Genomic DNA, 27,644 nt, shown 5'->3' with positions numbered 1-27,644 from the left:
TACAAGTTGGTTGGTTTGATTGATACTCGATTGATGCTAGTGATTTTTTATTGATCGAAAATCGTTTATCAGCAAAATCAGCAAACGTAAAAAGGCAATAACTTATCCGTTTGAAGCCCAAATCGCGAGCCGTTTTTTCCAGTATTTAAAGGACATTATAAGCTAACCCTAGGTGGGGTTTTGAGAGTTTTTTTTGGAGAGATTAAAGTGCATCTTGTGCCTCTTTTGTAGATCTAGGGTTTTGTACTCAAAAGCTCTCTTATGTCTTTTACCAGTGTTATTCCTTGAAGAATCTCAAGATCCAGTGTTTTAGAAGTTGCTACCTTCTCTAGTTATCAAAGGTGCTGATGGTCTAAACCTTCAAGGGTGGTCTTGGAGTCATAAACAGGAGAGTTTGTGTTGTTAAATCTTTGAGTGGGATCTCAAAGTCATAAACGTGGGTGTTTGTGTTTTGCAAAGGCCAAAGAAAGAAAGAGTCCATGGTCTCGGAGCTTGCATGTGGTTGTGTCAGTAAGTTTCTACTGGTGGGTAGCAATAGGATATTAGTGGTCTAAGTCGCTATTGTAAAATTTCGATTCTTTCTAGTGGATTTGCTTTTTACCTTGAAGATAGTTAGGTTAAATCCTCCCCAGATTTTTTACCGGTTTGGTTTTCCTGGGTTATCATATCGTTGTGTTTTTTTTAATTTTCCGCTGCTATACATTGATATGATATATTTGTGTTAACCTAAATTTGTTAATTTGACTAAATAATCACTTGACTAATTACCTAGGTTAATCTGATTGTGGTTTTAAGGGGTCTAAAAACTATCAAGATTTATAATAATTTTCAGAACCAAGGTAATAAACCAAGACTGTTCAGCCTATGCAGGATCCTATTAAACATGTCAAGAAGTTCCATATCTCTACCTTCCAGTGCTATTGCTTTTGGGGTGATGAATTAAAACTGATGCTAGAAGCTAATGCTAGAAATTTCTAAACTGGCTTTCTGTTTTAGTTGTTTGTATGCACATCTCATTGGCAGGAATTTAAAGCCAATCTGTTAGGATTTTAATGTTGGTTAATTTCATGACAAAAATATGTAGTAATTTTGAGTTATGTACCATGAAAGGGTGTAATTTGGGTTGAAGATTTAACCTGTTGTTCACTGTGCAAGACTAAAAACCTCGCTCAAGAAAAATCCAGAGCTCGGTTGAGCAAAAATGAATTCTAGATAGAAATTTTCAGTAGTCACATGTTTTGTTGAGTAAGACCTTATTATGGAAGTTATGGATTTTTACTTCCAGGGCTGATTTTGTAGCCACATCAACCTCAAACCCTGCATGAATAAAAGCCAAAATTGAACCCTGATCTCAAGAGAGGAAGATGGCTGCAAAAATTGAGAGAAAATCTAGAGAGGGAATTCCATAGTCTTCCAACCTCTGCAACTGAACATCCTTGAGAGGTATTTTTGTTCCAATAACTTGATCACCTACTGTGTGTTGGATCTTGATCACGGAAACACAGAGCGAATGCAAATCTTCAGGAAGCTCTTGAAGTGGCCAAGAAATTGGTCCACAAGTGGCGATTGTTTGTGAAGTGGATCACATTAAGACACAAGGCACGAGTCTGCAGTTGCTAGCAGGGGCGGCCCTAGACATTTTGGGGCCTAAGGCGAGAACTAAAAATACATGTATATGTGTATGTGTGTTTATGTATGTGTATGTGTATGAGTGTGTGTATGTGTATGTTTATGTTTATGTTTATGTTTATGTATATGTGCATGTGTGTTTATGTTTATGTTCATTTATGTTTATGTATGTTTATGTATGTGTGGATGTTTATGTATGTGTATGTGTATGTGTATGTGTATGAGTGTGTATGTGTATGTGTATGTTTATATGTGTGCATGTGTATGTTTATATTTATGTGTATGTGCATGTGTGTTTATATTTATGTTCATTTATGTTTATGTATGTGTGTATGTTTATATATATTTATATTTATAAATACAAATATAAACAACATATACATAAACATACATAGACACAAACACAAACAAACATACACAAAAACAAATAAACAAACATAAACATACATACACATAAATACGCATAAACAAATATAAACAAAAACAAACAAATATAAACATACATACACATAAACACACACATATAAACATAAACATACATAGACATAGACATAAACACAAATACAAACTGAGAAAAATTAAACTCTCAAATAGACTCGAAAAAATTGCAAATTAACATCAATCCTTAAACAATTTCATTAGTTACTTTGGTGTGCTAAATTGAGCTTTTATGTGTGATTATATTTAAGTTTATGTGTGTGTATGTTTACGTTTATGTGAGTTTGTACGTGTTTATGTGTATGTGTGTTTATATTTATGTATATGTATATTTATGTGTATGTGTATGTATGTTTATGTGTATTTGTATGTGTATGTGTATGTTTATGTATGTGTTGATTTTGGCTGGGTTTTGGCCGTGGTGGTGGTCGTGATTTGATTTTGGCTGGGTTTCGGCAGTGGTGCGTGGTTGGAGGTGATGAGCTTGAAAAGCTTCGACCATGGAGGTTTAGAAGAAGAGCTTGGTGGCCAGCCATGGAGCACAGTGTGACATGGGTTGAGGCAGAGAGAGGATGAGAAGGAAACAGGAATGGCCTTAGACATTTTGGGGCCTAAAACGAGAACTAAAAATGGGGCCCTTTTTATACTTATATATTAATTAAATTAATGTTTATTTAATATTTTTATATTATATTTTTCATCATTGTGGGGCCCAACAATTTTTGGGCCAGCTCCATTTATTCGTTGGGGCCTAAAGGCCCAAGCCGAGGAAGGTCATGGCCTAGACACTGTAATGCAAGTACAAAATAGCATTGGGATACAGCCGAGGATGATTCAGTCCTCGGCCAGTCCAAAGTCTCCTCGGAAGAAAGGGCAAAAATGGTATAGAAACAACTTGGGAAAAAATCTAAAATATCTGTGCCAATAGAAAAGGGTATGCTGGAAAGTGTAAACGACCGGGGAAAGCTGCCCTTACTGCCATTCAATACTCTGCACTTGACAGAGCCATACTTTCCAGCTTTTTCAACCACCCCCAACCACTCCGGGTATGGGCTGATGGGACAAGTATCAGTCTTGGAATGTCGATCCTACACACGTGGACGAAGGATAGAAAAACACCGGCTAGTATAAAAGGAAAAGAAAGTAATTCATAAGGGGGGCTGGGGAAAAATGGCCAAAAACAAAAGTCTCTCAGCCCGCCTCCAAGAGAAAGACTCCTAGGGCGAAAATGACTTAGCCATGTATGAACACCACGAAAGGACTCACCGCCTGGTGACTAAGACCTAACCTTTCAAACCCACGCTCTACAAATGATATTGTTTGGGCCTTTTCACATACGAACCCAATACTGTTATGGTTCGTTACGAATCGTGTCCTTACAATTGGCGCCGTCTGTGGGGAAGGCTTGTGTCTTGGCACTGGTGGTGGGTTGATACCATCCTTCACATCATTTTCAGTAGCTGGATATAGTTTTTTAGAGTAAAGTCCTACTAGGGGCTACGTTTCTTCAATAGGGGCTGTGCTTTGTGGCGTCAATAGCACGGATGGTTCTAGGGGCTTAACCGAGGAGCTGGTCCCTTTAAACTAAGGTCCCACGCCATAGCCGAGGGGATAATTCCCCCAACTACTTATGAAAACTGAGTTTTGGACAGAACCAAGGTATTGTATGGTCCTCGGACTCAAACCTATGGGGAAACCAACTACTTGGATGAGAAAACTGAGTTTTGGACAGAACTAAGGTATTGTATGGTCCTCGGACTCAAACCTATGGGGAAACCAACTACTTGGATGAGAAAACTGAGTTTTGGATAGAACCAAGGTATTGTATGGTCCTCGGACTCAAACCTATGGGGAAACCAACTACTTAGATGAGAAAACCCAGGTTTTGAGGGAAAACTGAGTTTCGTAAGGTCGGCAGCTTAATAAAAAATTCCAAGTTACTCAATCCTCGGCTCAAATACCATAAAAGGTTAAGGCTGTTAAAGTTGTTAAGAAGATGGTGAAGCGCCTTATTACTTGGCAACCTGGTTCATTTTTGTGGGGTTAGGTGTCTTCGGATGATTACTTCCTGCCCCGCACCGAGCATTCAGTTGCCATTTTGGCTATTTCGGGGTACGTGTTGTTTTCGCAGGTCGACATTGTTGTGCCAAACAACTCTATTAAAGTTATGATAATATCTTTTCCTCAGCAAATATTTTGACCCCAGGTGTCGTTAATTCAATGCTATATTATTGTGCCAAATAGCACTCGTAAGTTCATAATAGCGCCTTTTTTCTTTGATAAGGGACTACGGCCCCAGGTATTGTGCTCTAAGGTCGACGGTATTGTGCCAGGCCGACTCAGTAAGCTCATCATAACGTCCTTTCTTTTTCTGTCTAATAAGGGATTCAGCGCTAAGTATCACTTGTTTGATTCAGTATTATTAAGTCGGATAGTTCCTATAAACACAGAGCAAGGTCTTTTTATTAACTAGGATTTTGGTCCTGGACGTCGGTCAAGGTTTGAAAATAAAAAGAATTTACAAGATTGTACGTCTATTCACCGCGTTATCATTTCGGAAATATAGAGATAGAAAATGTGAAGTAAAGTAATAACAATTTTTATTAATATAAAGATGTATTACAACGTACAAAGAAGGGCTTAAACAAGCCTATACAAAAGGTGGATTACCAAAACAATAATAAAAAAAACAACAACAATGCAAACAAGTAAACAGTCAGATGCCTTTTTAAACTCGTCTCTGAAGTCCTTCCAAACTTTGCCCCAGTAACGCCCATATTGAGAGAAGGACCTTCTTCAGAAGAAGATGGAGGAGATGAAAAGAAAGAAAGAGGAGCAAAAGAGGGAGAAGGAAAAGCATCAGGATGGATCTGGTGGTGGAAAGAAGAAGAAAGAGAGGCAAAAGGAGGCACCAGTGAACGAAGAGAGGAAGAAGTGGGAGCATTTAGTCCCCGCGTCAGTCCTGACTCCTAACACATTGGTGCCATGTTAGCTATGCTCATCAGAGAGCGGCTGGTACTGATAACGGGTGTCCTCGGCTCAGTCATGCCGAAAGTTTGACGTGACGAGCCCCTGCTTCGGATTTTGGCTGAAAGGAAGGTGAGACAGATCTTGAGTCTTCGCCATCTCTGCCCTGACCGAGCCATTTCGAGCTTTATTAGAACATGGTGTTTTCGGGAGGGGTATGATTCCTTCATTACTTATTATTATGGTGAACGTATCACGATTTAATGTATAACTAGCGGGTAAAGTAAACTCTAGGGGAGGCTAAGTATTTCAGATCTCAGAAGGATTAAAAGGGTCTCTATACAAGAGCAATAGCCTCCTACTTTTCTTCTTATATGAAGGGCAAAACGGAAGGTATTTAATTTATCCGGATTTCCAAGAGAATCTGTAAACGAGGATGTACTCGTTCCACTTCCCCACGTCATCAAACAAACCATCGAATTTAAGTAGTCTCATAAATAAAAGTCATTACAAGCGCGTTTCGGATAACCAAACGGCGAGAACGCGTCAGGAGTAAATTCAAAAGAATGTCTCGTAGACCGGTACGTTTCCTGGGCAGATGGATAACCGCCAGCATTAATGAAAGGCTGAATTAAATGAGCCATGATAAAAGGCTCGGTATTACCAAAACCCTCCTCTCCAATCAAGAGGCCGGACAGCAAGATTTTGAGGGGCTATTGTGGGGCCCAACAATTTTTGGGCCAGCTCCATTTATTCGTTGGGGCCTAAAGGCCCAAGCCGAGGAAGGTCATGGCCCAGACACTGTAATGCAAGTACAAAATAGCATTGGGATACAGTCGAGGACGATTTAGTCCTCGGCCAGTCTAAAGTCTCCTCGGAAGAAAGGGCAAAAATGGTATAGAAACAACTTGGGAAAAAATCTAAAATATCTGTGCCAATAGAAAAGGGTATGCTGGAAAGTGTAAACGACCGGGGAAAGCTGCCCTTATTGCAATTCAATACTCTGCACTTGACAGAGCCATACTCTCCAGCTTTTTCAACCACCCCCAACCACTCCGGGTATGGGCTGATGGGACAAGTATCAGTCTTGGAATGTCGATCCTACACACGTGGACGAAGGATAGAAAAACACCGGCTAGTATAAAAGGAAAAGAAAGTAATTCATAAGGGGGGCTGGGGAAAAATGGCCAAAAACAAAAGCTTCACAGCCCGCCTCCAGGAGAAAGACTCCTAAGGCGAAAATGACTTAGCCATGTATGAACACCACGAAAGGACTCACCGCCTGGTGACTAAAACATAGCCTTTCAAACCCACGCTCTACAAATGATATTGTTTGAGCATTTTCACGTACGAACCCAATACTGTTATGGTTCGTTACGAATCGTGTCCTTACAATCATTATTTTCATTTTCTTCTAAATTATTTTGAAATTCATTATTAAGATTTGTTGTATTGCAAAATTGAACATCATTTTCTTCTAAATTATTTTGGTGAATTTCTTGCTCATTTGTGATATTTTCATCTAAATTTTGTGTTATATTTTATTTATTACTAATAACAAATTTATCCATTGATCATTTTTTAGACTCAATTAATTTTTCTTTTTTTAAGTTTTTCATATCCAGATGCATATTTTATAGTAAAAATTTCTAATCAAACAATATATTTATAAAGACTAAAATAAAAAATGACTTTTAAGTGTAGAGCAAATGATAAATAGAACTTGATTTATATAAAAAGTATTATTGTAGTTTCATTGAACAATAACAAGTTTTTAGCAATCTCAACCTGCATAAATTAAAAAATAAAAAAAATTAAGCACAAGCATAACAAAAATTTAAGCACAACCATAACACTAACACAAGACTTATTAATAAGACCCACCCAAAAAAAAAAAAAAAAAAAAACACAAAACAAATCCTATCTATAACAAATTTGTCCCTAGCTCTACATGAGCATATTCTCCCGGATGTTAAATGTTTGTCAAATGCTCTCCAATTTGTTAGATATTCTCATGTATACCGTCAAAGGAATAATGTAGCACATGCATTGGCAAGAAGAGTCTGAGTGAGCCAAATTTAACTGTCTGGATAGAAGATGTACAACTAGACATTCACCATATTGTGCAGGCTGATTTAGCCAATTTTGAAGAATAATAGTAGCAAGCTTCATTCTCTATAAAAAAAAAAAAAATAAAAAAAAAAATAAAAAAAAAAAAAAAAAAAAACTTGAAGGCCCAAACTTAACGCCCAGTCCAGGGAGGGTCCAGGCAGCCACTGATAAGTGATAAACAAAGTTACAAAACCAGCCAGGGAGGGCCCAAATAAACAAAGTTATCTTAAGTTAAGTTCTTAACAAATAAAAGCCCAAATATTTATAATTTTATACCTGATTCCTTCCTGAACCACAGAACCTGATACGGTGAGGTGAGCAGTTGAGACTTGAGAGAGGCGGAGAGCAGAGAATCAGAGAGAGGCTGAGGCAGATGAGACCAGACTGAACAGTGGAGACTGGAGACTAGAGAGAGGCGGAGAGCAGAGACTAGAAACTAGAGAGAAAGGTAAAATTTTTAGGGTTTTGATTTGTGATTGTTTTGTGGTTAATCTCTTAGACCGGATTTGTAGTTTATCCGGTCAATGATTTTGTTTAGAACCAATGTTTAATAGGATTTACCAAAATTTTTGTTTTTTTGGTTAAAAGGATGTGCCAGATTATTTTTGTAATTCATTTGAAACTAAATTTTCTACTACCCGGTTGGTTCTTTTCTTAAATTTTGGGACTTGGGGGCCTTAGGCAATTGCCTAACTCGCCTAAGGGAAGGGCCGGCCGTGAAACGAGTATTAGAGTAAGAAGTTAAATACGTTTGATTTTAGACATGAGTTTGATTAAATTTGATGAATAATTCATTAAAAGAAGCTTTAAGGTATGGGGGTACAATGGCTCTTGTTCATGTTGCATCTGTGTATCTTGATATTAGATTTAAAGTTCCTTATTCAGCTTTTTCAAGCCTTTTTTTTTTTCCCACTGTGTAAAATTCCAGATTTTGTTTAGGATTAGTGTATGACTCCTTGTGTTAACACTTCACAAGTTATAAAATTTCTTTGCAATGTTGTCTACCTTGTAATTCCTTCTCTGTGTTATGATTAAAAATGTGTTACAGATATCAAAGCCTAGTTTTGGAATAATAAACAACAGAGTGTTTTTTGGAAGCCTAGGACTTTTAGATTGAAAGTTAACATCCATAGCTTTAATATTGAATTATGTTTCAATATAAATGGACTTCTCTAAGTAAAGTTACTGTGAGAATTTTTCTTTACAGAAATCTTTCTATTACAGATTTGAGTTTGTCACCTTAATAGAATTTTGGTAAATTATGGAGAACTACTTTTGAGCTGAATTTTCAGTGCTAAATGGTTTAAATGTAAGAGTCCTCTCTATGAAAATTATAACCTACCTGGATAGCCCTAAATGAATCAAACGAATTCTACAAAAGGGCTGACCTCTACTCAATTCAATTGACCTGGGATCAGCCTGAAAGATGTAGGAACCTGATGGATTTTTAAAATGTTAATTTGGAGCAAATCAAATCATAGACACTATCACACACAAATCAACAGCGATTGACATATGGTCCATTAGCGTTGTCCCCATTCATCTCACCTCACTAAGTCAATTAGTTTTATTTCTATTCTTCATTAATATTTTTGACAGAAGATTGTAGTGACAATTTATCTTATTAGTAAAATTTTCTTATTTATATCTTTTGCAGAAGCTTTCCTGTGGTGACTCTAGTCTTTGATCTAAAGAAAGATGGAAGCCATCTTTTCAAATGATGATCTTGCAATGGAAATATTATCCCGATTTTCAGCTTTGCAACTTTCACGTTTCAAGTGTGTCTCCAAGAGGTGGAAGAACCTTATATCTGATCCATCCTTCTTACGTCTTCACCACCAAAGGTCCCAACTCAGGGGCATCACAACCCTCCTTATTCAGCAGCGTAGTGATATTACTGGTGATCGTTTAGGATGTAGGATGTCGTTTTTTACTACCTGTGGACCTTTTTCTGAAGACGACCGTTGTGTTCCAATTATGATACGAGATAGTTTTCCTGCAAAAGGAGTTGTCATAATGGGTTCCAGTAATGGACTCGTTTGTTGTAGAAGTCGTCAAACTTTGGAACAACGAATGCTAGTGATCTTCATTTGCAACCCAATTACAAGGGAATGGATTTCCCTTAGACCCACTAATTGCCATGTTGGTCACATCTTTGCATTTGCTTTCTACCCATTTGGCTCTTCATCAAACAAGGCCTCTTGTTTTAAAGTGGTGAGCATTCAGCGTCAAAAATATGACCAGAATTCTTATTCCTTCGTTATTTACTCCTCAGAAACTGGAAAATGGAAAACCTCCATGGAAGTCTGCCACTGCAAGGACGATCTTAACGAGAACAAATATATTCATATCAAAGGAAGGTTTTATTGGTTGACCAAGAAACAGAGAATAATCACTTTTGATCTGGAAGAAGAGCTGTCTGGAGTGATCATAGCACCAGGTCCCATGTTGAGATATGGCGTTCGAAATAGCGATTGCCTTGGGGATTCAGATGGGTATCTTCATTACGCGTGTGTTGATGAGTCTGATCTTAGAGTATGGATGTTAAAAGATTGTCACAAACTTGATTGGGTCCTTAAGCACCAGTTGAATTTAGATCAGTTTCGTGTGGAAGGTCAAGTAATGACTGACTATCTTCAATTCAGTATACGTCGTGTTGGGTGCCTTCCTAAGGATGATATTTTTGCACCTGGTTATTTAGCACTAGGAATTTTGACTTTCTATGATGAGGTTATTTATATGATGAGATGGGGCAGGTTGGAGTCATATAATTTTAGGAACGGAGTCCTAAAACGTCATTATATGTATCATGCCTTTTTTTTGGACCATTATAATTATGTACCTGCGACTGTGCTCCCGTACTTGGCTACCTTGGCAGCAAATGGTGTTCTAAAGGTGAAACAGAACTCCATTGATGATTTGACTTCAGTCCCAGCAACTGTGCTCCCATGTTCAACTACCTCAGCAATGAGTGGCCTTCTCGGGCTAATACGTTCCTGTGGTTTTGTTGCTTCAAATTCTAGTTCTTATCAAGGAACGCGAAAAAGAAAAAGAATCAAACCCGTAAGGTCACCACATTTATAAACAGGTGCCCACTGAATTGGAATTATCTGTATTTCTTTTGCTTGAATTGGCAGCATCAGCCTACCAACTTAATGAAGCCTTAGGTTTTTTGGCATGTACAAAGATATTTGACTTCCTTAATCCTTACCATCTTAACTATTCAGGCATATTTGTGTTTGTTGCATCAAGTGCTAAAGCTATAACTTTGTTCCACAATCCTTAGAAACCTCCAAATTCTCTCTCCCTCTCTCTCATACCTATTGATCTCTAAAGGGAGATATATAAATATATATATATATATATATATATATATATTTATATATATTACCTTCCTCATGCTTATTTATATAGGTTGTCCATCTTCCCATCAAACACAAACACCTAATATTTCTCAATTTCTTACCTCTTTCAAGTGCCAAAGGTTTCTAAAATACTAAATTATTATATCTCCATTTTAAATCATAACACGTTATTATTGCTAATAGAATAAGAAATAGTTCCCAAAAACCCAAAAACAAGACTCAATCTTAAAAAAAAAAAAAAAAAAAAAAGACGCAGACTAAACTACTTCAACACTTGCTTATAGAATAAGAAATAGTTCCCGAAAGCCCCCCAAAACATAACTCAAATCTTAAAAAAAGTAATAATAATAATAAAAAAAAAAAGAAAAAAAACCGTAGACTAAATTACTTCAACTCTCTTTGCTAATAGAATAAGAAATGTTCCCGAAAACCCAAAACATGGCTCAAATCTAAAAAAAGAAAAAAAAGAAAAAGAAAGACGCAGACTAAACCACTTTAAAGAAAGACGCAGACTAAACCACTTTAACTCCACACACTTCATTTTTTTTTTTTTTTTTCCCTTTTTAGAATTTGTTCCAATTGTCCTAATTCATCTATTAATCTTGAGTGGAGTCATTCTCAAATGTAATAAAACTTTACTTCTTAATTTCTTTTGTTTTCATCTAAGAAGTAGCCATATATATGGTCTATGGATACAGGACACGATTACAACGGTCATGACGATATCATAAAATTGTGAAAAACTAAGATGGAGTATGGTGGGAATGCGACAAAATGAATCAATAAAGATATATTTTTGGATACATGTTATGTCAATTTCAAGACTAAGAATTGAATAAGCATCTAAACGTTGCAAAACACATCAACAAGTAATAATTGACAAGTACCGGAATCATACATGGTTCATATTTTATTATTTTAACATACTATTTTTAGTAACTACAAATTTTTTTTGGAGGTCAAAGATAATACTATCACTAAACAAGAATTAAAAAAATAAAATTAAAAGAGAGTTTCTCAAGGGCCAACTAGTAAAATCAGTTTCTCATTTTCCATTACGCTTTGTTTGTTTCGACAATAATATTTTTTAGAAAATAATTCATTTTCTAAAAAGTGTTTTCTATAAAACTATCTCATTTTCCTATGTTTGGTAGAAATATTAAATGAGTTGAATTTTTTTTTTTTTTCTAATTTTCCTTATTTAGCTTGCTATAAGATAGAGTTTTTTTCCAAAAAAATTTAGAAGAAAACAATCTCTAAAAATAAGTCATACTTTTTATATTGATCAAAGATAGTTTTTCTTTGACTTTTTTTTTTTTAAAATTTTTAAATTCTACCAAATACCGAAAAACAGAGAAGACTATTTTTATATAATATTTTCCATCGAAACAAACGAATAAGTCACAACTTATTTAATTTGAAACAGAGAAGATATATTTTAAATGACATGATATTAGATTTAACTTTAGACGTATAATCTTCTAAAAAATAAAAAAAACTTTAGATATATAATGTTTAATTTTTGTTTTTTAAAGACCATGTAGTATATAATCTGAACCATAAAAATGGTTATAATTTTAAACGGAAAGAACCTTTTTCGGCTTTTCCTAGTTTGGATCCAACTATTTCCAAGCATTTTTCTGAGCAACCAAACATATTGCAAAGTAAAATGAACCAACTCACCAATCCTTAATGCAGAAGCTAGACTGGTTGCCAATGTCCTGACCAACAATAGCACTCAGATTGGAAATAATCTGGCTGTAGGCGTGCTGATTATTGAATAGGAGATTCTGTATAGTCATAGAGCCGTTGGCACTCTCATATTGGCACTGGACCAAGTGCACCAAACTCAAAACTAAAATGGCTAAGGTGAAAATTTTCCTCAAGTTAAAAATCTTGAAGAAGCTCATTTGGTGATTGGAAGCTGCAGGTAAGTCTTGAAATAATGTAACAATAATTAGGGGCTTATAAAACGGGTATATAATGGAGTTGTGGGGTTTCAGAGTTCAAGATGTAGAGAATGGTTCAAGCAGGAGTGATGCTAGCTAGCTAGCTAGCATCGTTGATACAACCAACTTATAAGACAACGTCCTAAGGATTTTGTCGTTGCCGGCTTAAATTAAATATTCGTTTTCTTCGTCTTTATTAGGCATGATTGAAACAAAAAATAGTGATTGGAACAAGAAAGCCATATTATGGAAAAAAGGAAAGAAATTCAAGCCTCGAAAAATTATTAAAAAAAAAAAAAAAATGGTTAAAAGAAGTGAGGATGGTTGTGAAGTTGATATATAACTGTAGGGGTGAGGGCCCAATATCGTATATTGGGCCTTGGGTTTTGTCTGAGAACATTGATAAGTTCGAGAAAGAGCAAATAATTATTAGATGTTCCCAGTTAAAATCTCATAAGTAGGGAACAAATGAAAGGATTGTCCAAGGAGGAACTCCTCCTCGGACATGATGAATATAATTCAAAGTATGTACTCTAGCAATTAGAGTGATCTTCCAAGAAGCTCCAATGATAGGAACATGTCTCATGAACATACGAGAAGGAAGAAAACCTAAAAATATCTAAGGGAAAGCTGCCACCATCGCATTAAATGCATTGCAGCTACTTTTCTGGCTGCATCTATGTGGAGAAGACCTCTAAACAATGTTACCTTGGCTACCACAACTCACAGAAAATCAGAGAGGATGTCTAATGGGACAGGTACTCAAGTAAGGGCTCGGATGATCAACAGGTGTAGGATGAAGATGGTCCAAAGGAGGATATATAATGTGAAAGACTCTTCATGAAGAAGAGATCGGAAAAAAGAGGAAAGAAAAGACTGTAGCAATCTAAATTATCTTTGTATCCAACTGTGATTAATTTATACAAGGAGGACCTCCTCGAACTGAAAATATATGAAGATCAAGTCTCTTGTTTGTGTTTTATAGTTGTTCAAATTAAATTTATCTATTGTTCAATTCATTAAGGTCTAGTTCTTCAACCCACTCTCTACAAATTTATTGTATTGGGCTCATTGGGCCAACATCCCATACGTTTTGGGCTTGGACTGTAAATCGAGATCCTACAATAACAATATAATTATATTGTTATAAGGTGAAATGTATCTGAGCAGCAAAGGGCAAAAACACCAAAAAGGCATGAAGGATGGTCCAAATGATGTCTCAAAGAAAATGATTGTCTAATATTTAGTTGTTTATTTTTTGAGAAAAAAAAAGACTACTCGACCCCATTACCATGATTTCTCACGCCCTATGGTACATTGTCACTTAGGCTTTTTGGTAAACTCATGGATATATACCACCAACACACAACAGTGCATATCACTACTCAACCTTATTACCACGATTTCTGCATATATATTACGAAGTATGGGTCAATACTAGTACTCGAACCCAAGATCTCTTGGCACTTAGTTCGAAATCATAGGTCTTTTTGAGGGCTTCCCTATCGAAACAATCTTCACTTTTTTTTTTTAATAAAAAATTTACAATATGACAAATTGTGATTAAAGTAATATATTTTCAATTTTTGATGAAGATTAAAATAATATCATTCTATACGGACTTACTTTTAATATCATTTTTATTAATACTAAAAATTATATATCACCGTCATATTAAAAAATAATAAAACTTGTAGTATTAAAAGCCATGATCATCAGTGGATGACTATGAAGCAAAGACCCTTACGATAAAGCACGAAATAACTTTGTTGAGATGCGTGTAGAAGAATCATACAGACATTGTTCACTGGTGAGAAAAACTGTCATTCGCTGGATTGGTAATTGTATATTTTTCGATGTATTGTATGTTCCAATCGTTAGAAACAACCTTACATGTATGTCTGTACTTATGAGACAGTTTAGCTTCGGTCATTTAACTGTTTAAAAATGATAATCATTTCCATTGTAATAATTTGTAAAAGGGAAGAAGGTAACAAAGATAGTTTTTTTTTTGTATGCATGCCATGTAACTGTAGAAAGGAATAATCAAATCGTAGTAAACAGGAAAAAGCTAACAAAGATGATTTTGTTGTTTTCTATGTATTGTATGCACATATATAGCATTTGAAACTGCTAATCCAATTTAGATTTCTTAGTTAATTTACAGCAGAGTTATTAATTATTTATCAATTTGTCTCAATTATGTGATCCACACAAAATAATATCTCCTAAATAATTAAGGCCACCTATTAGAACAAGGCCTCAAATTTTATTTTAATAATTAGTTTTTAATAAAATATCATAAATGAGTTGTTTATTCTTTTCCCTACTCAAGTAAGACCCTAATGTTAACGTTGTCAACCAATAAAAATCCAACTCAATTGAAATTTTAAATTGTTTGAAAAAAAGAAGAAGTTGTAAATGTGTTGAGTTATCAATGATGAGCAATTAATTCTAGATAACAAGTTCAGGATTCAATTTTTGTAAACATGCGTCTCCTGCATGCCGCATGGTAGATTGTCAACTTTAGTTATTGAACATCCCGTACGATCATACACAAACAATCTCTTTCTCTTTCTATCAACACTAATATCACAATCAAAAATTAGATTCTAGCTTTCCTATCCTTCATCATGCATCTCCTTACCCAAAGGATTTTCTTCTTCAAAAAAAAAAAAAAAAAGCATAATAGATTGTTATTTTTATTTTGGTTAAATTTTATGCTTGAACCATGCATGATATTATTATGATTATATGAAATTAGTTTGATTTGTTAAGTATTAATTCTTTGAATTATGTGTTTGATAAATAAAAGTGATACTACGCTTTAAAATTTGTCTTTGTTTTGGCAAGTTGACGTTGCTAGGTGGTTTTACGTTTTAAAATCTATTTTATTACTATTATCCTACCATAAATTAATTAGTAACTTTACATTTCACTAAGTAAGAATAATGAACTTTAAACTAAAAAAATTATAATATAAAAAGGCAACACTAATAAATGTGGCATTAATTAGGCCTTAAAACTGTTTTGAGGAGGCCCTACTCACTATTATGTGAGATGAGAAAGTGGAACCACTAGTTCTACACACAAGAAAACAGAAACAAAACTGGATTTAAATGTACAACCTCTCACAGATCCCTCTTCCCTAGAGACGCCAACCAACCCTCATCAAAAGTTTGCACCATTAAATCCTATGATATACAACATGATCTGTTCAAACACCTTTTACATGATTCAGTCTGTGTTAGCCAGCAGATTAAACTGAGAACTTTAATGAACCTTTATCTCATTTTCATGACAATGTTACAGTAATAGAATCCTCTCAAAGTAGCATAAATTGTGGTTTGTGTATGTGTAGTATGGAAAAAGAATGTCAATTAGTCTGATCTCACTTCTTTTGGAAGATCCGCATACAAAAAAATGCTATCACACGACTAAAAATTCCAGTTAGGATAAGGATGGCTAAACATAGACTCCAATGATGAAGGTTATAACCACTTTTTAGAAGTGATCGAACCACACCTAGTTATCAGCCACACTCCATAATACCTGTAGTGCAAAGATAATACAACATCAGGGAAACTGTAATCATTTAGAGGGGGGGGGGGGGGGGGGATTAGAAATCATATATAATCTAATTAATGGCCGTTCAAGTATCTTGATTCGGGATCCAGCTCATGATTGGCAAAAATGGGTTTTACCAGATTTGAGCAGCTCAAACCTCAATCCAAGGGGTTTATTCACAGACATGAATATTTAATTGTATCCCAGGTCTGATATAAAGAAAATCAAAACCCAATTAAGATGTGTGTTGAATTTTTTGCGTTAGGAGTCCAGCCAGTTAATCCATGTTTCCTTGATATATATGGAGAGTTAGAAACTTGAACTTTAATTTGCAGCTTAGTTTGGTTACGCATGTTGCATGTATAATAGGTGCAACATGTACGTCACACACATATGTAAGTTACTTTGTTCAGACTAAGAGCCACATAACTCAATGGCATAGCTCAGTTCTCTCAATTGGGGAACCTGGGTTCACATCCCCTACCACCACTAATTGTAAAAAAAAAAAAAAAAAAGTTACTCTCTTCAGAGGAAGGATAATTTTGCCTTACCTTTCAGCATTTGCAATGATGAATCCTTCCAAAGCCCACTTAGAGTAGCATAGATCAGTTAAAATCTTCATAAATTCACTATCTTTTGGCTGTGTGGCGATGAGAGTCAAAACAACTGGAAGAACTGACCACTGAAAGAAACAGTACCTTGTCAGTGAAAATAAATAATATAAAAAAAATTTAAATTGATAAGCTGATATTTTCTTCGGCTCAAAACATGTTTGGAGCTATCTTTTCCAAGTTATTATGTGGTGATTTATAAAATTATTCATGTGTATTATTTAAACAAGTCATATGACTTATTAAAAAAGTAACGTAACTAAAACTACACATAGATGTCTTCTTTAATCACCACATCATGCTAAGCATCGCTGAGATAAAGCTTTTCCTCTGCAGGGGCCTTGTGCAGTAAACCCCCTCAGGTGGTCGTCCACCGTTGTAAAGTAGTCCCCACTAAACTTTCGGGAAGAGGGGTAGTCTTGTGTGTAAGCATGGGTTGAAGCAAGATAGCTCCAAAAACGTTTGAAGCCAAATTTTTTCCTTTTCAGTTTCCGTGGGTGAGAGGAACTTTCCTCCAAACCAAACCAGTGTAGAGGAAAATTCTGTCATTTTTTTTAATGTGTGCTTCTGTTACTCATGGGCTGGGCTGTACCAGGTTCAAAAACTATGGCCAACACGTAGGCTATACCAGTTACACAATACACAAGGCAGAACAAGACAAAGTATTTCTCTGCAAAGGTAGATCTTGGGTTCATGAAAAAATAAAACGTAGAGAGATAACAGCAGGCTTGATCACTGTATTAAAATGGTCAATTGTATCCTTAGAGAGAAAATAAGCCAAGCTGCTCATGCCAGAAGCACTCTCTCCAGTAGTGTAATTTGTCCAGGGAGAATGATCTTAAAGCCACAATTTTGCATAGAAGAGCTGAAATCAGTAGTAAGGATCACAGTAAGGAAGTAACCTTTGTGCTTAAGGATATCATGTAGTGTTATTTGACTTGGCAACCAGACTGATTCACTAAAGCCAAATCTGACATGTTACTGTTTGTTCCTCACTTCCTCTATAGATTTTAGTCTGTATAAAGAAGAATACAATTTGTTGTTTTAACAAGAAACAATAACCCAAATTTCTTTGGAAGCAAGTATGTCTTACTCCTATTAAGACACATTAGCCGCCACATCATCCACTTATTTTTAACATTTTCTCTCTCCTTTTTAATTATTTTTCTCCTTATTAATTTATTACCTTACAATTACTCTTTCTCTAACATTTCCTCCACTTTTAACTTTTTTTCTCCCCACTACTCTATAAACCTTACAATTCCTCCATCCCTTCATATTTATTTTATTTTGACTCTTCTTCTCCCCATTTTTTTTTTATTATAAATATTTGCTATTCTCTCTTCTATTCTATCTATATTTTGCTCACACAAGCAACTGAATATTCTCTCTCTCTCTCTCTCTTATTTCTTTGGGTGAATTTTTTAATTCTTTGTTGCACATCTAATTTAGGTTGAAGAATTTTTTGTTGAACTCTACTTTAGGTTTATGCATTTGGTTATATTTTAATTTGTTATCTTTTTTATTTTTTTTTATTATTAAATGTTATCCATTGATTTTATATAATGTTATTCTACTACATAGCATAACTTGGATAATTTGTTATTTACAATTATACATTTTCTTTTGAATATTCTTCTACTCACCTTATTTTATATAATTTCGCTATTTCTCTCACATTCTCTCCTAGAATATGTGATCTCTCTCTCTCTCTCTCTCTCTCTCTCTCTCTCTCTCTCTCTCTCTCTCTCTATATATATATATATATATATATATTCTTTCTTGCAACTTTACTTTCAATACTTTGGGTTGATGCATTTTGGTGGTATGTTTTGTGAGTTTCTCATCACATATAGTTTTGGTTTGAGCTAATTCTTAGATATGTTGAAAGTGAGAATTTGAAAATTTTATTTACTTGAATTTAAGTAAAATATTATATGTTTAATTTTTTTTTTTAAATGAGAGAAAATATATATAATTTAATGATATGGAGGGTGTGACTGAATTTAAATGGTGAATAAGATAAGATGAGAAGAAAATAAAAAGATATAATAATAAATACTAAATTATCCAAATCATGTTATGTAATAAAATAATATTATATTTTTATATACTATTTTAAATTCTTTATAATAGAATAGGATAACATTTAACAATAAAAGAGAACCAAAAAAAAAAAAAAAAACTTATATACTATTTTTAATTCTTTATAATGCAATAAAATAACATTTAATAATCAAAGAGAACAATTGTAATATTTGAATGTACCTATCAATTATTTGAGTAATAATAATTTTAAATTTGTTATGAGATTTGATTAACATGATAATCTCCTTAAAAATATTTAGTTGTAGAAATAAAAAAGGAAAACATAGCACATTATATATATATATATATACACACTTAGAATACTAAATATTTTTAAAACATACGGGAAGAAGAGAGAATGTCTTAAAAAAACTGACAGTAATATATATTCAAAAAGACCTAACTCTTAGATGATATATTTGTAAAGAATGATATATTCCCATGCATAGCGTGGGTTTGTGACTGGTTTCACAATTCAAATGACAACTAATTCAGCAATTATCCTTATCATCTTATCTTCTAGCCACTTTTCTGTTGCAACTGTATCACTTGGTTCCACGTGGTCTTGGGACACAATAGGTTTAGTGGGCAATTTGTGTACCCGAAATGGATTAAACCCGTGACCTTAATCTTTCTCTTAAATATGCCATTTGATTCAAGGTGAGACAGGCACCAAGGCAGAGCATAAAAACTATTGAGGTATGGACAACTAGAAATCCGCATTCAAATGAATCATACATAGTTATTTAAGTAGATAGCAGGAAATCAAAGGAGACCTGTAAAACCTAAAAACAATGAAACATCACCACTGAATATTTTCAACCAACCAACCAACCAACTACACTGTTTCAGTATGCAGTTGAAAAAGGCTTTAACCTGAAAAGAAGTATTAGCTTCTACTCCTTCACAAGTGTTGACTTTGCACTAGAACAATCGACAAAGAAGCAAATTAGATTTTCTCTCATATGAATGCTCCCAAGCAATATTTCCATTAAAACCAATTTAGCGTGCGTTTGGCAAAAATTATTTTTGCTAACTTATTTTACTATTTAGCTTATTTTTGCTACTATTCATACGTCCCATTGTACTTTTTGATACTATTCATGGGTTCCACTGTATTATTTCAGTTAACTTTTACTTTTATTTACAGTACTTTCTTCAAAAAGTCTTTAATTTCAGCAAAATAAACGAATCCTAAACAGATCCTTGATGAAAAAAAGAGTTACTTTGGCATGTGAATAACACAACGCAAACACCTCCCTTCTCTCATGAGATTGAAAGCTGTGTTGATATCTTCAAATGGAATATTGTGAGTAATGAATTCATCGATCTGAATTTCCTGCAGGCAAAGATTGTGAAAAATTAACGACATTGTTAGCCAACAAATTTATCAATCTGAATTTTACTACAGGCAGAAATTGAGAATATAAACTACAGGGTTATTCAACTATCTAATTGTTTATATTAGAAACACAAACACGTGCAAGAATGCAATGAAAGTATCTCACATTACATTTCTAGAGTTCAGCTTTTTATGTATGTGCTAATCTTTACCTCTCTGTTTGTTTGTTTGTTTTTTTTTTTTAATCTAGGATTTTATTATTTTAATGAAGAGTATTGAGGAAAAAGGAGTTGAAATTCACGACAGCCCTCGGTCACTACATTCCACATATATATAGGAGAGTTGGTTACAAGGACTATGGTAATGTTCAGAGGAGAGAGATTAATGCACCAATGAGAAAGAATGAATTGATTTAAGTTGAATGACTGAAAAAAGGTAGAGGGAGACCAAAAATAACATTTAATAGAAGTAGTAAGAAAGGACATGTCAATTAAGTAATAGAGAGTGTGACTTTGGATAGAATAGAATGGTAGACAAAAATATGTGTGTTCTACCCTGACTAGTTTGTTAAGGATCTATAGTAACCCCAAAATTTAGAAACTAAAACTTGGTTGTTGTTGTTGTCGTCATTCTATAAATCAGCTTTGTTTCTATAATGAAAAAGTCACTCCTGCTAGGCTATCAGTGAACAACTCCTCATCTTGTCTAATTTTGTATTGTCATGGACTGATTGTTAGACTTACAACAAGATACCACAGGTTTGGCAATTTTATTATTATTTTTGGGTTGAGGGGTTGTTGCAGCAGAAAATCCTGCAAGGTTGGACCACCATTGTGGAAGATTTTTAACCATATTGTTGTAATATTATATGCATTTTCATTAATTCAAAATTTCAGTCAAATTTTCTATGCTTCAAAGGCTCACGCCATCACTTCACCTCCTCTTTCTCTCAAATATTGCCATATATCTTGCCATCTATCTTCAGTTTTCGTTACTAGTACAGAGGTATTGACAGTGCACTGGATTCACAGGAAACAAGCAAGAGGTGAACAAGCATTACTCTTTATGTTTGCATGGGTACTTAAGAAAAATTAGTTTTAGAATTTGCATTGGGCCTTTGGGAATGCATGAATAGGACCAAAAAATCCTGACCTAAATGTATATGTTTCAAGAGTAATTATTAAGTATTCCTAAAGCCCAATGACATGGTGCTCCATCCCCTCACATTCATGGTGTATCCACCATGTTTGTGAGAGAAAGGAGCACCACATCACCATGTTCCGTGGGAAAACAATTTATCCTGTTTCAACATGTCTGGGCTAGAATTGCAGAAGTAATTATAACCGAAATGCAACATTTTAATCAAATTTGATCAGCTCAAGAGAATCAACGTGTCCTCATGTTAAGCTATTTAATATTTATAGATATCCATTTTGCAGTTTGCAATCTTATTCATAGAGTTATTCACCCTGTATAAAGGCACTTCTCTAAAATTAAACATTTTTCCAGACATGTAATTTGTTTTACAGCCTTATGATTCTTACTTCACCAGGTATACAACCTCTTGATACTCTGGTCATTTTAAGACAAATTTTGAAATGCCAAAAAGGCAAAACTTGGTAAATCAACACTACGGGAAGTTTCTATAGCACAACTTACCTTCTTCATATACTTTTCCACTAATGAGGGCAGATCAGATTTAGGTTTCCATCCACCAAATAGAGAACCTTTTAATGTTCTTCCAGTAAGAAATAGTCCATAATGAGCTGTCACCTCTGGCTTTTCTTTTGGTACGCCAAGAGTAACAGTCAAACCCCATCCCTGAAAGAAACAAGAGTTGACAAAGAAACAATCAAGTGAAGTGCAATCAATAAAGTGTTCTTAAATTAGAAAACATGACACATAGGACATTAGGAAAATTACATCACAACATGACTGCAATGCAGTAGTTATCATTCCAGTATCACCTATACATTCAAACGAGTAATCTGCCCCTCCACCAGTGATACGCTTAATAACCTGAAAGAATTTTACCAACAAGCTTATTGTGTTTCTCCTTAATGAGCTATACATAATATTTAACATATGTTTCTCATAAAAGAAAATAAAATGATAGAGCCTGCTTAGTTCTATTAACCTGTTGAATAGGTTCATTAGAGTCATTTGGGTCAAGAAACTCTGTTATTCCAAAAGCCTTTGCTGCACCAATAAGTAAACTCAATCAGCAACCAGAAAATATTTAATGGCTCAAACCACTGAAAACCAGAAAATGAAAGACAAAAATCATAATACCAATTTCACCCTTCTCAGGATTAGTGTCCACACCAATTATTCGAGATGCCCCCCGAAGTTTGGCACCTTGTGCGACCTAGTCGTACACTCGTACAGGAAATAATCATTAATCAAAGTCATGTTTGGATAGCTAATTGACATGTTCTTGTGGAGAATACAGATGGAAAGTATCTTATAATCTCAGCATACTTACAGAAAGGCCCAATGTTCCAAGTCCAAAAATCACCACAGTTGATCCTTTACATATATCAGCAACATTCCAAGCTGCACCCAAACCTAATAGCACAACCCCACTGTCAAGAACACTCAACTAAAATAAAGAATTCCTTTGTCTATCACTCACACACACACACAGAAAGACACAGATGCATATTGTATGCAAGTAGGAGAACCTCCAAAAGAAAATATTATCCTTTTACTCCTTGGCCTTGAATTGTGAAGTATTACCATCCTGAACCAAGAAGTTCTTTTTCTATTGCAGGAAAATTTAGGTAGACACTTATGCATGTAGTTACAGTTGTGTGGGCTGTCAAACAGAGGGCACAGCAGTATCAGACTTGATCATGGGCCATCAAGCTTTTAAATTTTTACCTGCAGCTACTCCACAACTCAGAAGGCATATTTTCTCCAGAGGTGCCAGTGGGCTCACTTTGACAGCACATCCAGAGTGCACCACTGTATATTCACTGAAACTTGAGACCGCACAATAGTGATAGATAGGCTTTCCATTTATTGAGAACCGTGTCTTCTGATCACTATGCATCACACCTCTTCTTTCCAACCCCAGAACTTCACAGACGTTGCTTTTGCCTGATGTACATTGTCTGCATTGCATGCATTCTCCAGTAAATACAGTTAGCACATGGTCCCCCTCTTTGAATTCAGTCACTCCTTGCCCCACACTCTCGACAATCCTGTAAAAATGCCATTAATCAAAAGTTCGGAACCCATTAACTTTGCCAGTTATATAAGCATTTAACAAAGTGGATACTATATGATGAGAAAACTGTCACTAATCATCCTCATTGTATTAAAAGTCTGCAACACCTTTTTTTTTTTTCCTTCTTTAACTAACTTAGTCCAATCCTAATGAGATCCAGAACGCATTCTACTGTATCTCGTGAATAACATAGTGCAGTTCAACATGTTTATCTTCAAGTAGAAATCTTTTTCTGTTTTACTATTTAAAAATCATCCATGAAAAGTTTAAGTACTATCCAATTAAATTAGTAGCAAAAAAGTGTAGAATGTACCCCGATGCTTCATGGCCAAATATTCGAGGAAAAATAGCCTGCATAAACAAACAAGTTGTGACATACACTCAGAACCTCACCTCTTCCCAAAACTCCAATTGTCTGAAAAGTGAAACAAAAGTTGGAAAGGTAATATATATATATATATATATATATATATATATAGAAGGTCAACTATACTTTCAGCTTCACCAAGGGAAGAAGTATGGCATGCTTTTAAGAGTATCTGTACTAACTGATTGGGGGTTAATACATAAATTGCCAGTACATGCCATTCTTTTGAAGAGGTATGGTTCTTGGAATTTAAAAAAAATAAAAATAAAAATAAATGAAGGATATAATTTCAAAATAAAAACTCTTGGACCTGCTTTTAGACCCTTAAAAATCGTCTGGTGGCTTTTGCCTTCATGCATAGGAGAAGTAGCTAAATGCACATCCCTTATATTATATCTCAAGCCTCCGGTCCAGTAAAAGCAGCAATAAAACAAGCAACTCAACTTGCAATCTAGGTAATGTTTGTAATATATCAAATTTCAGTGTGTTTGGGAGATTTTCCACTGGATTTATAATTATGTTAATTTGACTCCAGCTGTAAGGAATAATTATTATGTTATCTCCAGTAAACACTTGCAGTACTCATTTATCTTGATATTTGGTTGCTAATCAAGGACTTTGATTCAAGGAGAAACATTTATTCCGTAATTAAAAAAAAAAAAAAAAAAATTGAGATCAAGTTGTGAAAGTAAACAAGTTGGTATTGATTGCTCTTTCTGAATTTTTTTTTTTTTTTTTTTATTGACAGGGACAACTAGGATAGGATGCTCATTAGGTCTGAAAATGTTGTAAACTAAAAAATAAAAGATAGCATAGTGAATTCGAGATGACCAATCTACTGAACTTAGAGAGAGAAAATAGACATTTTCGTTTAATTTTTTGCTTAATTCTCATTAATGCATTCAACTACATAAATAGCCAAGGATGAGATAACCTCATCAACAAATCCTAAAACATAGGAACTAATCCCATCCTAAAACATAGGGATCAATTCAAATAAAGATCTATCACCAAGCCTAAATTTAAATACTTCTAATGCAATTAAAAATTTATCCAGAGATAATACTATGACCAATGTCTCTAACCAATCGATTATATGTCACAAACATTTCTAAAAGAGTAATGCTACATTTACAAATTATTTTATAACATTTTTACAAAATATTGACGTGGGCAACCTCTTATTGGTTTTTATTTAGACCCACAATTAATATTGTTTTTTCATTTACCAATAATCATCCACTACATCAGCGGTTTGTAAAAACTTTTATAAAATAATATGTATCTCTAGCATTATTCTTTCTAAAAAGCATTTCTTCTCTTAAACGGAATTTGTCTCTTCAAAAAAAAAAAAAAAAAAAAAAACCCAGAATGATATATATAGAGTAGAACATCAATCTAATAAGTAAGTAGTATCGGAAAAAAGAAGGAAAGAAAGAAAAAAAAAAGTAGTGAAAAAAGAGAAAGATGAGTACATGGGACTGCCAAGCAGTGAAATCACTGCGGCAGAGAGAGGTGGAGACAACTTGAATTCTAATCTCCATGGCTTGTGGCGGACTCACTTCCACTTGCTCCATCACCAACGACTCTCCAGCTCCCCACGCCACCGCAGCTTAATTAATTAACGTTTGTTATTACTTGGAGTATTATTAATTACGAAAGCAGAAAAGAAACAAAAATTGAAGTACCTTTGCATGTAATGGCGACATGAGGACGAGGAGCGATGGTATTGATATCGATGGTTGACATTAAATTCTTTCCTTTCTTTTGGTTTGGATCTGCGCTACCCTTGTCCCTTTTTATTGTCCCTTCTTCGCGTTACTTACTAGTCGTCGGTAGGTAGACAGTAGTAGTTGTGGTAGCAGGCAGATATAGAAGAGTTTGTCGCTGCTCCCTAATTTATTAACTTTTTTTTTTTTTTTTAATTCAACTAAATGCCCCTCCTGTCCGTTTGGACACAGATTATTTAACCGAAATTTAAAATTTTTTTATGGAGTATTATAAATAAAGGTAAAAGTTAGTTGAAATAGTATAGTAAGATTCATGAATAATACAAAAAAGTACAGTGAAACTCATGAATAATAATAAAAATAAGTTGCCAAAAATAATCAATGTTAAACGCACACTTCCTTTGTTTAATATTTAAGAAAACCTCTTGGGATTTTTTTTCAAATTAACACTAAAACTCAAACAATTTCGTTAGTTAATACGTTTTCAAAATAATTTAGCAAACTAACATCTCGAGTGTAATGGAGTCGATTTTGTTGTGCTAAATCAAGTATAATGAACTCGAGTTCTATGCGTGGAAATTGAGCATTACAAACTCAAGTTCCATGAAAAGATCAGACAGAGCCGAAGAAACCCAAACTACACAAAGAAACTGCACGAAGAAGGCAAAACCAAAGAAGAAACCCAGAAACCCAAACTAAACAAAGAAGAAACACAAACTAGAAGAAACCCAAACAAGAAACAAAAAACATGAAAAAACAACAAGCCACGAAGAAGGAACAAACCAGAAAGATCAAACCCAAACAGAAACCATGAAGAAGGCAAAACCCACAAACCTAGATCTCCCTAACCCAAACCGTTTGGCTCAAACTAAACCCAGGCAGCGACAGCGAAGGTTCCAAGAGGTGGCAACAGCAGCGGCAACGAAGCTCCAGAAGAAGGTTTTCCTATAATTTGTTGCTTTTCTTGTCTGGGTCTTTGGGTTTGATGATGCTTCGTTGTTTTTCTTATTCTTTGGTTTGATGATGTTTGTTGTCCCTTAGGGAAATCGAGTTCTTCACACTCGATTTAGCATAACAAAATCGAGTCCTCTACACTTGAGATGTTAGTTTACTAAATTGTTTTGAAAACGTGCTAACTAATGAAATTATTTGAGATTTAGGGTTATTTTGAAAAAAAATCCAAACCTTTCTTTTTCTCTTAGAGGAAAGATCGGTCATTTTCTACAAGATAATTCTTGTAAAGCACATTTGGTACATTGAATGGGGATTACAATAGGAATTGTAATCTTTATTACTGGGAATAAAATATATTGAAATAGAATAACTAAACATATTCATAAGTTTGGTTGTAAGTTGTAACATTAGAATAAAACTTACGATTATAATTGTTATGTATATATGATGATAAGGGTATTTTTATCCGATCATATGTTTTTGAAACCTACCGCCCTTCAAGTTGTACCTCCCTCCAATAGGGCCCTATAGGGGTCTAGGATCCATCGAGCTTAGTAGGATGGGTCCCAACGATTCAACCACCTTGTGTGGCAACTACTTGAGTAGGCGACAACTGAGATTAGGCTTGTGTCAACGAATGGAAGCAGGACCATGCTGACAGAAGGAAGTGGGACCATGCTGATGAATAATGAGAAACCCTGCCTAGGGGGCAGATGAACCCGATGGACAAAGATACAAGCCCAATGAACTAATGCCCCTGACCCCGACGATTGATCCATGGGTCCCACAAACCCTTACGTGCACACCACTTATAAATCCCTACTTGGCAATAACTTGCACAACACATCCAAAGACCCTTCTACATGCTTGTATCCTCCCAATATGGGAAGGAAAACCCCTAGATCTCGGAACATTAAACTATGTATACTCCATAGAAGGAAAAATTCGATATCCATGGGATCCCTGTCAGTCCTACACCACTATATAAGCACCTAGCCTCCTCTTGCCTAAGGTACTCAAAAAATCCCTAACTCTCACACTATTAAGTTCTTGGTGATTATTCTTTAACTGACTTAACTTTTGGAGGGTCTTTGACCAACACCCCATTGGTGCTCTCTATTAGTTCTTGGTTTTCATGTTTCACAGACACCCCATTGGAGCACTTGTGAATGATCAATTCACTGACGATTTTTGTGCATCATCAATTGATGTTGTCTATGGGAATTGAGTGATTAGCCACATCACCACTCCTAAGACAATGAGTTGCATGGTCCAGGTGTGATCAATAGCTCT

The 27,644-nt window shown here is 34.8% G+C and overlaps 2 protein-coding genes and 1 long non-coding RNA gene across 4 annotated transcripts; 1 reads left to right on the top strand and 2 right to left on the bottom strand.

The window, feature by feature from the left end:
• Positions 1-7,414: 7,414 nt before the first annotated feature.
• Positions 7,415-10,393, top strand: LOC115954482 (F-box protein At3g26010-like). The gene is made up of 2 exons (XM_031072342.1): positions 7,415-7,594; positions 8,804-10,393. Exon 2 carries the CDS (start codon positions 8,845-8,847, stop codon positions 10,228-10,230), a length of 1,386 nt encoding a protein of 461 aa, XP_030928202.1. The 5' UTR covers positions 7,415-7,594; positions 8,804-8,844; the 3' UTR covers positions 10,231-10,393.
• A 5,398-nt stretch (positions 10,394-15,791) lies between these two features.
• Positions 15,792-16,729, bottom strand: LOC115955006. Its single transcript, XR_004084004.1, has 2 exons — positions 16,579-16,729; positions 15,792-16,012 (listed from the first exon to the last, which is right to left on the bottom strand). It is a non-coding gene; the product is annotated as an uncharacterized LOC115955006 (long non-coding RNA).
• A 2,938-nt stretch (positions 16,730-19,667) lies between these two features.
• LOC115958193 (alcohol dehydrogenase-like 6) lies at positions 19,668-25,560 on the bottom strand. Of its 2 annotated transcripts, none has more exons than XM_031076585.1 (10): positions 25,356-25,560; positions 25,143-25,279; positions 23,614-23,651; positions 22,952-23,274; positions 22,554-22,636; positions 22,361-22,436; positions 22,206-22,267; positions 21,992-22,087; positions 21,728-21,889; positions 19,668-20,065 (listed from the first exon to the last, which is right to left on the bottom strand). In XM_031076585.1, exons 1-10 carry the CDS (start codon positions 25,414-25,416, stop codon positions 19,949-19,951), a joined length of 1,155 nt encoding a protein of 384 aa, XP_030932445.1. In that variant the 5' UTR covers positions 25,417-25,560; the 3' UTR covers positions 19,668-19,948. The 2 variants fall into 2 exon arrangements, with proteins under 2 accessions (XP_030932445.1, XP_030932446.1); XM_031076586.1 differs by having other exon boundaries at positions 19,953-20,065; positions 22,036-22,087.
• Between the last annotated feature and the right edge of the window lie 2,084 nt (positions 25,561-27,644).

Source organism: Quercus lobata, chromosome 8 (assembly GCF_001633185.2).
Source record: "Quercus lobata isolate SW786 chromosome 8, ValleyOak3.0 Primary Assembly, whole genome shotgun sequence".
NCBI classification, from domain to species: domain Eukaryota; kingdom Viridiplantae; phylum Streptophyta; class Magnoliopsida; order Fagales; family Fagaceae; genus Quercus; species Quercus lobata.
The sequence above is the reverse complement of the archived record's forward strand: the minus strand, read 5'-3'. Positions and strand labels throughout refer to the sequence as shown.

Coding starts and splice junctions, on each gene's coding strand:
- LOC115954482 (XM_031072342.1), top strand. CDS start 8,845: ATGGAAGCCATCTTTTCAAATGATGATCTTGCAATGGAAATATTATCC.
- LOC115958193 (XM_031076585.1), bottom strand. CDS start 25,416: ATGTCAACCATCGATATCAATACCATCGCTCCTCGTCCTCATGTCGCC. Junction 22,637..22,951: donor GAGTTGTGGAGTAGCTGCAG/GTAAAAATTTAA, acceptor TTGTGCTATTAG/GTTTGGGTGCAGCTTGGAAT. Junction 22,268..22,360: donor TCCTGAGAAGGGTGAAATTG/GTATTATGATTT, acceptor TTATTGGTGCAG/CAAAGGCTTTTGGAATAACA.